Source organism: Abrus precatorius, unplaced genomic scaffold, assembly GCF_003935025.1.
Source record: "Abrus precatorius isolate BTA unplaced genomic scaffold, Abrus_2018 Scaffold5, whole genome shotgun sequence".
NCBI classification, from domain to species: Eukaryota; Viridiplantae; Streptophyta; class Magnoliopsida; order Fabales; family Fabaceae; genus Abrus; species Abrus precatorius.
Window position 1 is genome coordinate 17,776,984 of NW_020874395.1, and position 14,511 is coordinate 17,791,494.

At 33.0% G+C, this 14,511-nt stretch overlaps 1 protein-coding gene across 1 annotated transcript; it reads right to left on the bottom strand.

Annotated features, from left to right (window-relative positions):
* Positions 1-5,924: 5,924 nt before the first annotated feature.
* LOC113867231 (general transcription and DNA repair factor IIH helicase subunit XPD) lies at positions 5,925-13,838 on the bottom strand. Its single transcript, XM_027502394.1, has 12 exons — positions 13,095-13,838; positions 12,192-12,472; positions 11,852-11,934; positions 11,369-11,772; positions 11,036-11,229; positions 10,721-10,901; positions 10,507-10,631; positions 7,693-7,782; positions 7,507-7,585; positions 7,350-7,426; positions 6,625-6,733; positions 5,925-6,215 (listed from the first exon to the last, which is right to left on the bottom strand). The coding sequence occupies exons 1-12, from the start codon at positions 13,626-13,628 to the stop codon at positions 6,096-6,098; spliced, it is 2,277 nt and encodes a 758-aa protein (XP_027358195.1). The 5' UTR covers positions 13,629-13,838; the 3' UTR covers positions 5,925-6,095.
* Positions 13,839-14,511: the final 673 nt, after the last annotated feature.

Sequence of the window (14,511 nt, forward strand, 5' to 3'; positions counted from 1 at the left end):
GGGTACTCAGTGGATTCCCACAAATTGGGTCCATTTGCTAGATGTATGACAGATTGGTAAACAACTACATAATGTTATTTCCTATAATAAATAGAAATATAATTTGCAGGATTGAGATTAACATGATTCATGCAAACAATAGAATGACAATAAGGTATTCTAGTAATCATCCATATTCTACAGGAACATTCTTTTGCTTCAAGATTCACCACAAATTTATCTTCCTTAAATTTGATATGTCGAACATCAAACATATGTTTTCCAAACCATCTTACAAACAGAAAAATAAGAGTAAGTTGTAATTTGAGATTATATTAAAGGACTATTATACTTTATTTTAAAATACTTAAAGGACTAAAACGAACTATATTAAAAAAAATTAGAGGACTATAATGAACTAATTTTAAAACTTAGAGTACTAAAATGAACCATATTAAAAAGTCAAAGTATGATAAAAGTTATATCTTAGCAACCATCATCTTAATTTTGCTTTATTTTTTGTAACATTTTCTGTATATTTGACAGTATATCTCCAGTCAACAATGTGGCCTTGTTTCTATACTCAACCTACCTTTTCATTAAATACACCTTTATGTCTTCCATTATAGTAACAATTTTTTCTAGGTCCCATAATAACACTATTAAATATTTCAAACATGTTTACAACCACATCAGTCTTAGATTAGAAGGAAAACATTGACTTACTCCAATATTTTGGGGGAATTTTTAGGAGGTGCTTGAATGTCTCTTTATTAATGTTCTTCATTTCTTTCATATTTTTCTCCCACCCTTGTGGATAAGTTGCTTTTACTATCTTCCACATAAGCTCTTTTAATTGTTTACCTGAAATTATTATACACGTGCCTAATACAGAACTTTTTGTCAACTCCAAGCAATAAATCTTCAATGGCTGGCAATAATCCTTGAAATTAGAAATATTCAATGTCCTACACATAAGTTAACCAAGATAAAATGAAATGATTAAATGAAACACAAGGTGCAAGGGTTATACCTTCCGTTGACCAGACATAAAAGTAAATGACTTGCACACTCCCACACTCCTTAAATAAAAAAACAAGTAGCTGCAAAAACCATTGCCATAAGTCTTAATTTTCACCTTTCATAACTGCAATTGCTAATGGCAACATTTGCTCATTGGGATCCCTCCCTATAGTAGCCAAAATTTTCTCACCATAATATCTTTTCAAAAAATAGTCATCTAATCACATGATGGATCTGCATTTTAAAATACTCTCCTTGTAAACACGAAAATAAACATATAATCTGTGAAAAGTGGAAAAAAATTTGTCTTGGGAGATTTTCACCTTCCTCAATTGCATGACTAAGTTGCTCAATTGTCAACTTTATAGTTAAACCAAGATTTAACCTTAACATCTCATGACAATAATCATACAACCTTTTATATTGCTCTTTAAAACTTTCATCAACAAGGTCTATTGCTTTTCTTCTAACTCTTTGTGCTTTTGACTTACTTATTCTAATATTCCACTTCTTTTGTACTTTTTCTTTAATGTCATTAACCTTTAACCTTTATGTTGGAATTTTCTCTTACACCATCTTGTAGTTTTTTACTCAACCAAGTTGAACTTCACAACTTCACCCTATACTCTTTGCTACATGTGTGCTCATCAATAATTTTTCTTAATTGTCCAGTGTCTTCTCTCGGTAACTTAGCACAAAATGTCATCCATTTGCATTTATCTTTATACACCACTCACTCTTTCATTATCATTCTTTTGAATCTTTAAGTCCATAACAGAGTGAATAGCATATGTCTTCACAGCCTCTTTAAAATCTTCTCTAGATTTATATAGTGTTCCTAACTCTCATTTGTAATCATTCATTTTTTATAACATCTTAAATAAATTAAAGTTGTTTCTATTTTTCTCCTCATCAGAATCTACCTTAGTCTTTAATCCTTCACTATCTGTAATCTTCATCAAAATCACAAGAATTCTTATTTGTAGCAAATGTCTTTGGATTAACAAAATTAGAACCAACCTTAAATTGAGATTCAACTTCAAAATTTTCAATAGAACTAGAATCAATATGAAAATCAATGGGAGTTTCAACTTTCCTTCTTTTTTTTTATTGGTTCTTGATGTTTTGGTTGTTTTTTTATCACTGGTTCTTGTTGTTTAGGTTGTTATTTTTCACTTGTTCTTGTTATTTTGATTGCTTTTTTCTTACTTGTTCTTGCTATTTTGGTTGCTTTTTTTCACTTGTTCTTGTTATTTATTTTTATTTTTTTCTCACTTGTTGTTAATGTTTTGGTTGACTTCTTCTCTGTTTTTTTTTTCCTTTTTCTCAAGCTTTTTCTTTTTCACTTTTTGTAGAAGATTTTTTCTCTGCCTGACTGCCATCAACATTCTTTGGTTCATCCTTATCTCCCTATTCCACTTCAACCTCATCATCCATTTCAATATGTTGTTGTGCTACTTCTCCTTCAGCACCGATCTACTCAACTTGCTTCCATCAACATTCATGAGATATTCAAGTAATAGAACATTGTACATATTTCAACTTGTGAAATAGTATGTACTATATACAACTCTATTTTTTCATAACACTTGGACATTATGGTCATTTCTATAACTTTTTTTATCATCTTTTAGTTCCTTTAATCCAACATCAAGACATTTTTCACCTATTTTGTACCACATACTATTAACTATATCATATTTCAATTCACGTACCCTATCCAAACACTCAAAATAATTCCAGAAATCTTTTTCATAATCTCATATGATAATTTCACCTACAACATACTTAGTCTTTCGTGACTTTTCAAACTTGTCACCATGGTGAACTTCTATGTAGAATTTATCTATCATTTATGACCCAAAAAAGTTAATAACAAAAAAACCTAAATTTTAAAAAGTGAAATCTTTCAAATATTCAACAATGTCGTTGCTCTTAATACCCCACAAAACATAAATAAAATAATATACTCAACACATGCAGAGAATAAATTTCAGTAATACAAACATACCTTATAACCTTGATGTTTGATTTTACTTCAAATTTCCAACCTTTTACCAAAAAAAACCCCTTATACCACGAAGATATTTGCTTTACAAACAGGTTTTTTTATTTTAATCTCTCCAATTCCCTCTGAAACATTGTGACCCGTTAAGTGTGTTAGTAACTACCATCTCCACGTGATAATGACTTCCAATTCAAGGCTTCCATTTCTAGGGTTCATATAGGATTAAATAAATGGTGTTAAGTCATTTCAGCGCCATATATGACGTTTCTGTTACGTTATGTAATAGAGATAACGAAAATGACTAATATGGAAAAAAAAATACTTCAAGGATGAAATAGAATAAAAAAATAGTTAGAGAACTAAAACAAATTTTACTTTTAAGTTAAGGAACGAAAAAACTAATTTTGTCAAATAATTATTATTAAAAAAGTATATATTTTTAAAACATATAAATTAAATACATAATACACACATGATGATGATAATAAAAGAATATAAATTCAAATAAATATTATAAATATAATTTTAATATCTTATTATGCTTATCTATGCAAATTATTCACGAGCTATTAATGTCAAGTTTGTAAAGTATTAACTTTAAGCTTGAACTTATTTATTTAATTAAATAAACAAGCTTTGTTTTTTTTTTCCTTCATTTTCTTGTAATCTCTGTTTTTTTTTTTTTTTTTGTTACTTTTCTTTCTTGTAATTAAACTTTAAAGTTTCTCTTTCACCACCCTGTTATACACACCAAATCATTCAAGTGGTTTCTCTAGTTGTTAATTTTAGTTTTGCTTATCTAGCTTATTTGAGATCATGTTAATTTGGAAGGGAAAAAAAGAAATAAAAGAAAACTTTCACATAATTCAAGTTGCTTCATTATTTTTTAATTTTTGGCTTATATATCAAATCTATTTTTTGACTTGTACTTATTTAGAAGGAGAAAAGAAAAAAGAAATAAAGAAAAAACCATTTTATTTTTTATGAGTCTTTTAGGGTTCTCAGTAAAGGAAATTGTGAGTTTAATTATTAATTTTATTGAATTTTAAAGTTTTTAATACTGCTAAAAAATATTGCATGTATGTTTATTTTTTATATATTTATTATGCATTATTGTAACAATCTTTTTGTATAGCATTCTAAATTTTAAGTGTTATCAAACATCTTATCTATAAACTTTTTACTTATAAAAAAGAGCACCAACTTATATGCATTGAAATTGTAATAAAATGTTATAAAAAATACATATAAAGCACCTAACTTTTCGAGTTACTTGTATAAGACGTGTAAATAACATTTAACAAATTTATCAACCACATCAAAGTCCAAAAAGGAACTCTTCTGTAGTCCCGAGGATAAACCGTTTTTTATTTGCTATCTTTTAGAAGTTTTCTTTTATTTTTTATGTTAAGAAGTTTTTATAGAAATTTTATTTTGCTAAGACTTTTAATTTATAGGATCATATAAAATTTTATCATCTTTTGGATAATGAAATAACTATACAATGAATTTGATAAACTATTTTTAAATCTTTGTTTTCATATATAATAACAAAAGTGCTATTTTAATTTTATTTTTCCTTATTTTCTTATACTTTCATAAAATAGTGAATTTTTTGTTGTTTTATTATTTTTTGTATAAATATTTTTAAAAATGTAATAATTCTTTAATTTTTTGTTAAAATAAAAATCGAAACAAAATATTTACTTAGTCTCATTTAAGTCTTTAACTTTACAAAAATCTTCAATTTAATTATTAACTTTACAAAATGCCATTTATTTTTATTATTCTCACTTTCGATTTGTATAAAGTCAAAATCTAAAATAATGAATTATTACAATTTCAAGGAGTAGAATAAAATTTTATCCATTTTTTTAAACTAACATAATAAACATAGCTAACCAAACCATATTTATGAACCAGAGAAGGATAAGATTACAAACAAAACATTGCATCACCAGACCTGCTAACTTGTGAAGCTACTTTACTGATTTTGTTTTTCTAGAGCTTTGGTTTTGATTATATTGCAATGAATATTTGATTTTTGCAAGCGCAAGATAGTTTTTTATTCCAATTATTTGAATTGAAAACATCTTTAAATCAGCTTTTCAGCCTAATAAACTCAAGTTTAAAGATGTAAATATAATTTGGAATCTCTGCCAACATGTTTAGCAAATTTATATAACAGTTAATTTTACCTCTTCAGTTTAAGACAACCTAATAAATTATAACTTTTAAATTGAGTTAAAATATTTATACTAAATTTCACCCCAAAATTAAGTTAAAAATTACTTAACATAAATCACAATTTTAAATTCACTTTTAATAAAGTTTATTTTATAATATCAAGTATATTCAAACTTAAGTTTGCAAATGTTCATTAAAACACTTAAATGTATTCGTTTGAGTGACGTTCTTCTTCTACCCTCTCGACATGGTTTGATGTTTGATTGCGAATTGCGGCTCTTTTCCTACTACTAATTTATCCTAGGATCCTAACCGGGTACCAAATCAACTTGTTCGTTGTTAGACTTGTTTGGCCCAAAACACAAAGTTACAATAATGAACCGATGGGACAATATCTTTTTTAATCCAAGGTCGATCAAAATGAACAGTATAATTTTTTCCCTTTCCAAGCACAAACCAATCCGGTCCGTAAACAATCTTCACTACATGTAAGCAACTAATTTTGTTCACAAATTTAAAAGTACGAATAATGTCTATCATGAATCATTATCAACTTAATTTATAAACAAACTAAAATGAAAAGTCAAATAAAGGAACCCACGTAAGCATGCAAAATTACTCACCTAAATTGGATAAACCCCACTGCAAGCTTAACAACATAATTTAGTCAAGTATTACAAAATATTTTAAGATTTTGGAAGTTCAATTACTCGACTAGATTCCTATGCCACGTAAGGAAAGTGTCTTCCTCGTCATTATGGATTGCTTCCATGACACCATTCACATCAAAATGACACCTCCTTTATATCTGGCATAAGAAAACTGCATATGGAATTAATAACCAGATAAAAGCCATCCCAGTTCTACTAAAAAATTTGTACACATGCACAGGGGAGCCTCAATACAACATATCATTCGTGCTGCCCTCAACCATCTTCTCTATGTCTTCCTGGGACAACAGGGTTTTCCTGCCAGTGCTGCCAGTTTTATCATATGGCTGGGCCATCTTCCTGAGGAACTGCATTCATCAGATAAGACAAGTGCCATTATTAAATCATTGTATCAGATATTTGTATCACTAACATGCAACAACAACAACGTCACAACAATTTTCCTAACCTTGTTCCAAGGTCAACTAGGAGACATATATACCCCATACATGCATATACATATATACACATACATATATACACAATTTTCCTAGCCTTGGGTCTTAATTGCTACTCCCGAATTCCAACTTTTGGCAATTTAGGACTACTTCGGATAAATAGCAGTATAATCTATCTGACAGTAAGTGACCAACAGAAAGAGGATAGGAAACTCAACATTAACAAAAAACAAGATGGCGTATATAACAGCCATGAGATTCCATTTACAAAAAATCCAAGTGTCTACACAAGCTTCAAACCAGAGTTATAAGGACACACCTCACGTGCTATATGCAAAGCCATGTCAGTGCTCAAATTCAGGTGGGCATCATGTAAATGAGAGAGTATCCAACCAGGTAATTTCGAACGTTTGTCATGACGACTATACCTGCAGAGTGGAGACAGTTATAATCAAATGTGCTTGCTTCCAAAACTATGTCAAAGAGACAAGTAAAATATAATTGCAGGTATTCTACTTACATCTATCACATCATAAATTCAGTGGAAATGGGGATGTGCTACAAAAAGAGAGAGATCTATTTGGTATTCTATGCAGGCAAAGTGAAGCAGAATAAGCCACTAACTTATGCAGATTTTCAATGTTTAAATAGCTTATTTACTATAATATATAGAATTTGTAACTCATTATTTTTACAATATCATACACTGATACACCTGTTGGCTACGTTGGTTTTTAAAATTAAACTTTCACAGTCCAGAACAAAACATTCTTCTTCCTTTGCTCAATAAACTGGATTCTAAAGCTTGTGAAGATTTTTTTTGTTTATCATTCATGAGAAGCACAATAACTTTCAATCCACTTCAGGACAAATTTCAAGTAAGAAAGAGAATGCTTTGTGTTAATCAAAACTAGATACTAGCACTTCAAAAACTTTCAGAGGCTCAATTGCATTAAAGCAAATGCAAAAACAATTTAGAAATCCAGAAGCAACCATCAGATTTTCCCAAAATTTGCTCATGTTCATGGATGTAAGGATACTAACCTTTTGTCTGCAAAAATCATCATCCCATAATCGGCCTTTGAGCGGATTACGCGGCCCACACACTGAGCAGCTTGTCTCTGCTTAATCAGAAATAGTTTTCAACAATTTTAGGAATCAGATTATCAGATTATCAGCATTAATCATGAGGGAGTCATACCAAGGCATCAAAAGTCAGAAAATCTCCCTCCTTAATTTGAAAAGTATCCCGCAGATATTCTAGGCGTGCAAGCAAAATCCTGAAAATTATTTACTCTAATAAGTTCAGCAACCAGCAATTTGACCTCCACGATTTTGATAAATAAATAGTTAACCTTATTCTGAAATTTAATTAAAAGAACCTCACTTGCTTAATGTGTATTGAAAAGGAACACCAAACATGATTACTAGTCGGCCATAATGTCGATCAAAATCTATTCCTTCAGCAACCTTTCCCCTGCATAGAAGTACATATATTCTTAAGCTCTAATGAACATGATTGATTGATAAGTAAAGTAGTAAACAATTACAGCACCTGATACTTCAATTTGTATTTTGTAAATGAGGAAGAAATTTCCTCTTTTATATAAACAATTGAAATGATGGAAATGAAGGGAGATGTAAATTATAGGATTCAAGCTAGGGGTGAATCAAATGGCCAAATGCTTAATGTTATTTGTGATCAAAAGGTGCCACTCAAGAAGAAACATTTTACAGCACAGCTGTAAGACCATCCATTCTTTATGCACTTAATTTTGGGCGGTGAGGTGCCAACAAGAGAGAAAATAATAATAGCACATACTAAAGCATAAAACATAGCATAGTGTTGGGTCTAAACCATGGTCGTCAAAATCGCGTGCCGGATCGTAAAATCACACGATTTTACGATCTCCAACTCCCTCTCCGTGCTAGCTCGGTGCCAGAATCGTGATTTAGCCAGATCGGGTGGGATCGCTGTGCCAGAACGTAAAACCGGTAAGCACGGACAATCCCGCGTGTTTTCTAACCCAATAACCCGCGACCCAGTTTGCTTGAAACCCTAAAATTGATTTTGTTCTGCAATCCCTAAACCGTTCCTTTGATCTGCTATTTCGTTCCTATGCTCTGCGATTCCTATAGCTTACACTCCAGTGACAAAATCTGCTCTCGCGACTCTGCTCTGCGTGGGCGACCCTGCTTTGCGCAGGCGACCCTGTCTACACAGGTGACTCTACTCTGCACCGGCAACCTGTCACAGCGGAACGTTTTACTGTGGTTTGCAGCCATCTACAGTGCTGCTGGAGCAAAGGTCGACTTTTCCTTTCTATCCCCAGAATGAGACAGATTTTAGGGTTTCCTTTTAAAAACAATTTAATTTTCCCTTTTTGCCCTTAAAATGATTCTGTTTTAAATTTTTTTAAGGATAAAATAGTTTTTCCATCATATTACATTACCTAATCTATTTTTTTTTCTCTTCTTTGTCTCTGTTTTTAATGGGTATCTGTCCCTAATTTTGTTTTGAGTAAAGGGTGATTTCCTTCCCTCATTTTTCTTTGTTTATCTTCCTTTATTTTTATATATTATACTATTTTATATACATTTATCTAATTTTGTAAGATCTTACGATCCGTGTTACGATTCTACGAGTTACGATCTTATACCCCTCCTCCGATCCTACGTAGAATCTCGATTTTGACTACTATGGTCTAAACCAATGGGACCCCCATTAAAAACATACCATAGAAAGAGGGGCAGAATAGGGAAGTCAATTCAGAAAACCATTAGGCAAGATGCTAACAATCTAACAGATGAGCGGACGTGGCAAAGGGAGGAAGGGAGAGATTGTGTGGAGTGAGAGGGAATATATGGGGGTCGCACAATTGAGAGAGGGGGGATTTTTATCTGGGTGGTTATTGGAAGAATAGCTGAGGCTATAGGAGTTCGCATTCTGTTTTTGTATTGCTGTTTGTTCTTGTAATTCCAGGGTCTTCCCTGTGTTTTGTTCTTTTATTTCAATATAAATCTCAGTTCCTATCACATAGACAATCATGTCTATGATGGTCTGGCTCTGTCAATAGTTAGAGGTCATGAGTTGATCTGATGAAGGACAAATCATAGTTGTCGGCCATCACTGCTGCCACGTTGCAGGGCATTTGTCACATTGCAGTGGTTGTGGGTGGTTCGCGGCCAGAAAAGGGAGGAGAAGTCGTGGGTGCTATTGCACGATTTAGGAGAGAGGAAGAAACCCTTTTCTTTTTTTTCTAAAACACACTGTTTTGATTATTTTTAAAGGTAGAAAGGTCATTTACCCTTGATAAAACATATATATCAAAAATTGATTTCATCTTCATCCACACTCTTCCTCTCTGCACAACAAGTTGAGACCTCAACATAGAAGTTTCTCCCCTCCTCACTAACTTACCCATTCCATTTTGCCAGAAAAACAGCTAGTCCGGAGGCTCATCCTCTCCATTTTGCCGGAGAAATCATCTTTTTCCAGCGTCTCCTCGGCTTTTCTATTCATCGGAAAAACTGATTTTTCTTAAGGCTCACTTCATTTCGCCGGAGCAATCAGCTTTTCCGGCATATGTTCTGCTTCTCTATTTGAGCTCTATTTCATTATTCACTAATCATTCTTGGTTTGCTGTTCAAGATCTGTTCTGTTGTTCATCCTCTATTTTGCTGTTCAAGCTCTGTTTAGCATTTTTTGTTTAATATAACACCCATGCTTTAGTGTTTCACACTTTTACATTATTACTTAAAATGATGATTATGTAATCTTGAGAATTTCTTGAGCATTTATATTAAAATTATGTGTACATAACATATTAAATATATGCATATTATAAATTTTTAAATAGCAGTTATCCCACTATATGCTATTTTGCTATAGCGCTTTAGGGGTCAACCGCTATTTGCCACTATCTGAGATTAACAACTATGGGACAAATACAAAAACTCTCTAATCCACTTCTCTTATCAGATAATGAAATAGGAAGCAGAAATTGTGTTAATGGTATTTTCCACATTTGTCAACAGAATATTCTGCACCTATATTATGTAATAGGCTAGCTGGTGCTATGTATGCCATTTAATATGTTATCATTGAAAGTACATATTTCCCTTTTAGTTATAAAGAGAGTGTGGTTTGATTAAGCTTATCATGTAAAAAACCAGGGAGGATATGTTTCTGTTATCTTACCTAGCAACAGAAAAAAAGATAGCACCTCTTCCACAATCACAAGCCTTGCGGTAGTTGTCAAGAGCCAATGTAGTTTCTACCACATCCTGAGTCTCAATGAAGACAAGTTTATGCTGCATTATTTCCTGCAAAAGATATGCATTTAGCACCCTGTAAATTACATAATAGACTAGCGAAAGGACTGAAAATCAAAGAATTTAACTAGTCCCCTCACCTTTAAAATTCCATTTTCATTCCAGGTATTGACTATCCCATCCATATATGAGTAACTGACAAAGAAACATACAATCCCATCCGGAACAACTGAAGCCATCTCCAATAAGAGCCTTCCATAGTTCCTTACTACACCCAGATCACTTCTCATATCAAATTTTGTACTGACTGGGAGCTGATCACTGAAAGAAGAAACCATTAAACATTAAAATGACAACAAAAAGGGAAGTGAAAGAGGCCTTCTTCAGGAAATCAGAGATGGAAAATCTATAACAAGATCCTTTTCAAAACAGGGAGGAGCAAATAATTGGCATACCTGCCACGGGTAAGTACCATAGGGCATATGCAATCTCTTGTTAAGGACATTGTAAAACTTCGACTGACAACAGGATTGAAATTCAGAAGACGAGGGTACAGATCTATTGGGCTTAGGGTACCAGATGTAATCACAACTGACTGAAATCGCTCAAAAACTGGCTTGATGGCAAGAGAAGCATCATGGCAACAAAGCTGAAGTATGATTGATAAGAAAGAATGAGAAAAAGAAAAAAGCATGAGATACACACAGGAACAAATAAATCTCACATAACATGTCAAATTTTAAGGTTAAAACAGTTATGAAGTAAATAAAAATTAAAACAATGCTAACCTGTAATACAGGATCAGGAATATGTGGCATTCGCTCGTCAAAAGGTTCAATTATAATGGAAAAACCACGTCCATATGTGCCCACAAGTGTGGCAAAGTCACATATTGTTTGGATATGAAGGAACTCATCTGTGTCTGTAATTTCCAGTGTCATCATCAATGAATGAAGGCGGTCATAACAAAACTTTAGTGTTTTTTGGTCAATTCCAGCATGGTTAAGAATAGAAGCAACAAAACCAACAGGGCTCTCCTTCTCCACGTTTTCAGTGTCCAAGCGCCCTTCAAGGTATTGAACTAATCTACGTAAAACATGAATAAAATGCTCAGCCCGGCGAATATTTCCAGGCACAGCCTCCTTTAGTATATCATCAGGCAAGGCTGGGTTTGCAAGCCAGGCATCCGTAGCTATGTAAAGAAAAATTTTAATTAGTTATGAACAAAAATAAAACTAAGACATCAATAACAAAACTTCCATCCTACATACCTGACAAATCTCCTCTTAGTGCCAAACCTTCCACAAGCCTATTGTATTCAGCACGGAGTCTACCTGCATCAGTGGCCTTGAACCTTCCTACCAGTTCAAATTCAAATAGTTAAGAGAATTTGAATCAAATTTCAGCTATTATAATGCACAATGTAGAAGTAGAAAAAAATTGCATAGTAAATAAGTTGCCAAATTCATCAGAACACTTATTTTTTCAAAATTTATCCTCTTCCTCCTCCCCCCACCCCCCCAAAAAAAAAAACTCCCTCCTTCCCCATCAAAGTTGTCATGGTGAAAAGTTGGCACCACACAGAAGGAGAAAGCTAGAAACAGCACATACTTGTCAATTTCTTGACGGATCCTACTAAGGTTCCTTCTAGCACCTTCAATAGTCTGCCTCCTCACACTCACACTAAGTGCTTCAATACAGACATTATCAATATTATGAGCTTCATCAAACACAACAACAGACTCTTTCTGCATTTCCTTAGATATTATGCTAGCCACCTTTGGATCAAGCAAATACTGATAACTATACACCACCACATTGGCAAACTGTACCATATGCCGTGCCAAAAAGTAAGGACACCACCCCTTCTCCTTCCCAAATGCTCTCAAGTCCTACAATCAGACACATTCAGAATTGACATTTCAGAAATTCTGTAAAAATCCAAAAGCACAAACATACAGAATATCTAAAATTAAAAAGATCAAAACTCAGTCAACCACACTCAGACCTTCAACATTTTAAAATTAGTGAAGGTCCAAACCTATCAAAATCAATTTTTTCAGTCAATCAGAGAATTCGAACACTCCAAAATCAGAGAACATCCGGAATTAACAAAAATTAATTTTTTTTTTCTAATCAACTGTGTTAAGAATATCAAACATGTTTGAATCAAGGAACATCCAAAACCAATCAAAATCAAAATTTTCAGACAACCATTCTTTTTTACTAATCAATCGTGTTAAGAATATTAAATATTCCAAAACCAGGGAACAACCTAAAACGATCAAAGAAAAGAAATTCAGTCAATCACACTTTCATTTGAATAATTCCAAAAACATATCAAAATCAAACCCTCCATGTCAAACACTCTTAAAATCTAAACATTCCAAAATCAGTAAACATCCAAAACCAAACACTTCACTCACTCATTCACTCACTCACACACTCACTCAAACATACGTCAAAATCCAACATCAATCCATCCATAACCAATCAAAAACAAAACTCCCCAACCTGCAACGTGTAGACTCCAGGAGGCAAAACCGCAGACGACCCAGCGCGCTCATACTGCTCAAAAAACTCACAAGTAGGAACCCCAGAATTCTCCGCAGCAAGAGCTCTCACCCAACTGGCCGTCAATTTCCGACACCCAGCATCAACAGAATCGCGATTCTCCGCGGCAAGAACACGCTGATTAACGCAGAGGTTCTTCCGAGACGACAATCCGAGGGCAAGGATTTTAGCAGCAGGGCCAAGGTGACGAAGCTGGTAATCGTGGAGAAGACGAAGCTCGGCAAGAGTTTTCTCCATCTCGTGGACGGTGCGAGTGCAATAGAGGAGTTTGAGAGGTGAATGGGGTTTGGAGAGAACGTAGCTTGTGATTAGGGAAAGGAGTGCGATGGTTTTGCCTGTGCCAGTCGGCATTTCGAGGAGACAGTGACCCTTGGCGTCTAGGGCACGCTTGAGTTCAACCATGTATGCGTATTGTTCTGGGTAGATGTTGTCGTAGGGGAAGTACACTGTTATGTCTTCGATTTCGAACTTCATTGTTATTTTGGGATGTATGAGATGTTTTTTTGGAATGAGAGAGAAAGAGAGAGACTTTAGTGTGATGGTGTTATTTTAACACGGACGAAGCCTTTAGGGTTTACGGAGTGGAGGTTCTCCCGAGTGAACCAGTCCTCTCCTTGTTACCCGAGTTTGCAAGGCAATGGGTTGTGAGAAAATGGAGGCTCGGTGCGTCAGATCTTGGCAATGTTTGTTTGGTAATTAAACGCGAGGCATTTTTCAAAATGAAAATGAACAAATATTTTTCTCAAAATGAATAATTCTGTAGTGTGCTTCGAATAATGAAATTGGAATAGAATAATAATCCTTAAGCTATATAACATACACGAGAAGCCAACTAGTTGGGTAGTTAATTTTAAATTATATAACAAGATTTTTTTAATTATTTTAATTATCATATAAATTTAATATTATATATATGTATATATATATTAAATGAAAGTTAAATAAAAGGTTTGAATTTATATTAACGTAGAAAATCTTTTCCTATATAATTATAATCAATTTTTGTATATATTTTATTCATGCTAAAAATCTAAATTTAATTAAATTTCTACTACATGTTTTTTCTTTTAGTCAGTTTAAAAGCAATTTCATATTAAAATTATTAAAAGTGATTGTTGATAATGATAAATAACATTTTAATATAATTAGAGTTTTTTTTCTCTAAAATTTAACTATACATACAAATAACATATTATATAATATAATTTTTTCATCTTAAATTTTTATTCTCTTTAGCTATGTAAAAAAGTAATGTGCTATGAATGGTTCAGCGATACACTGGGATGTGGGAGATGAGGGCGGTAGAAATACCTTGGGGAAGAGGAAGTGGTGATGACACCGACTGCGGAATGGGTGC

Coding starts and splice junctions, on each gene's coding strand:
- LOC113867231 (XM_027502394.1), bottom strand. CDS start 13,628: ATGAAGTTCGAAATCGAAGACATAACAGTGTACTTCCCCTACGACAAC. Junction 11,773..11,851: donor ACTAAGAGGAGATTTGTCAG/GTATGTAGGATG, acceptor TTCTTTACATAG/CTACGGATGCCTGGCTTGCA. Junction 6,216..6,624: donor CTTTGCATATAGCACGTGAG/GTGTGTCCTTAT, acceptor TGATGAATGCAG/TTCCTCAGGAAGATGGCCCA.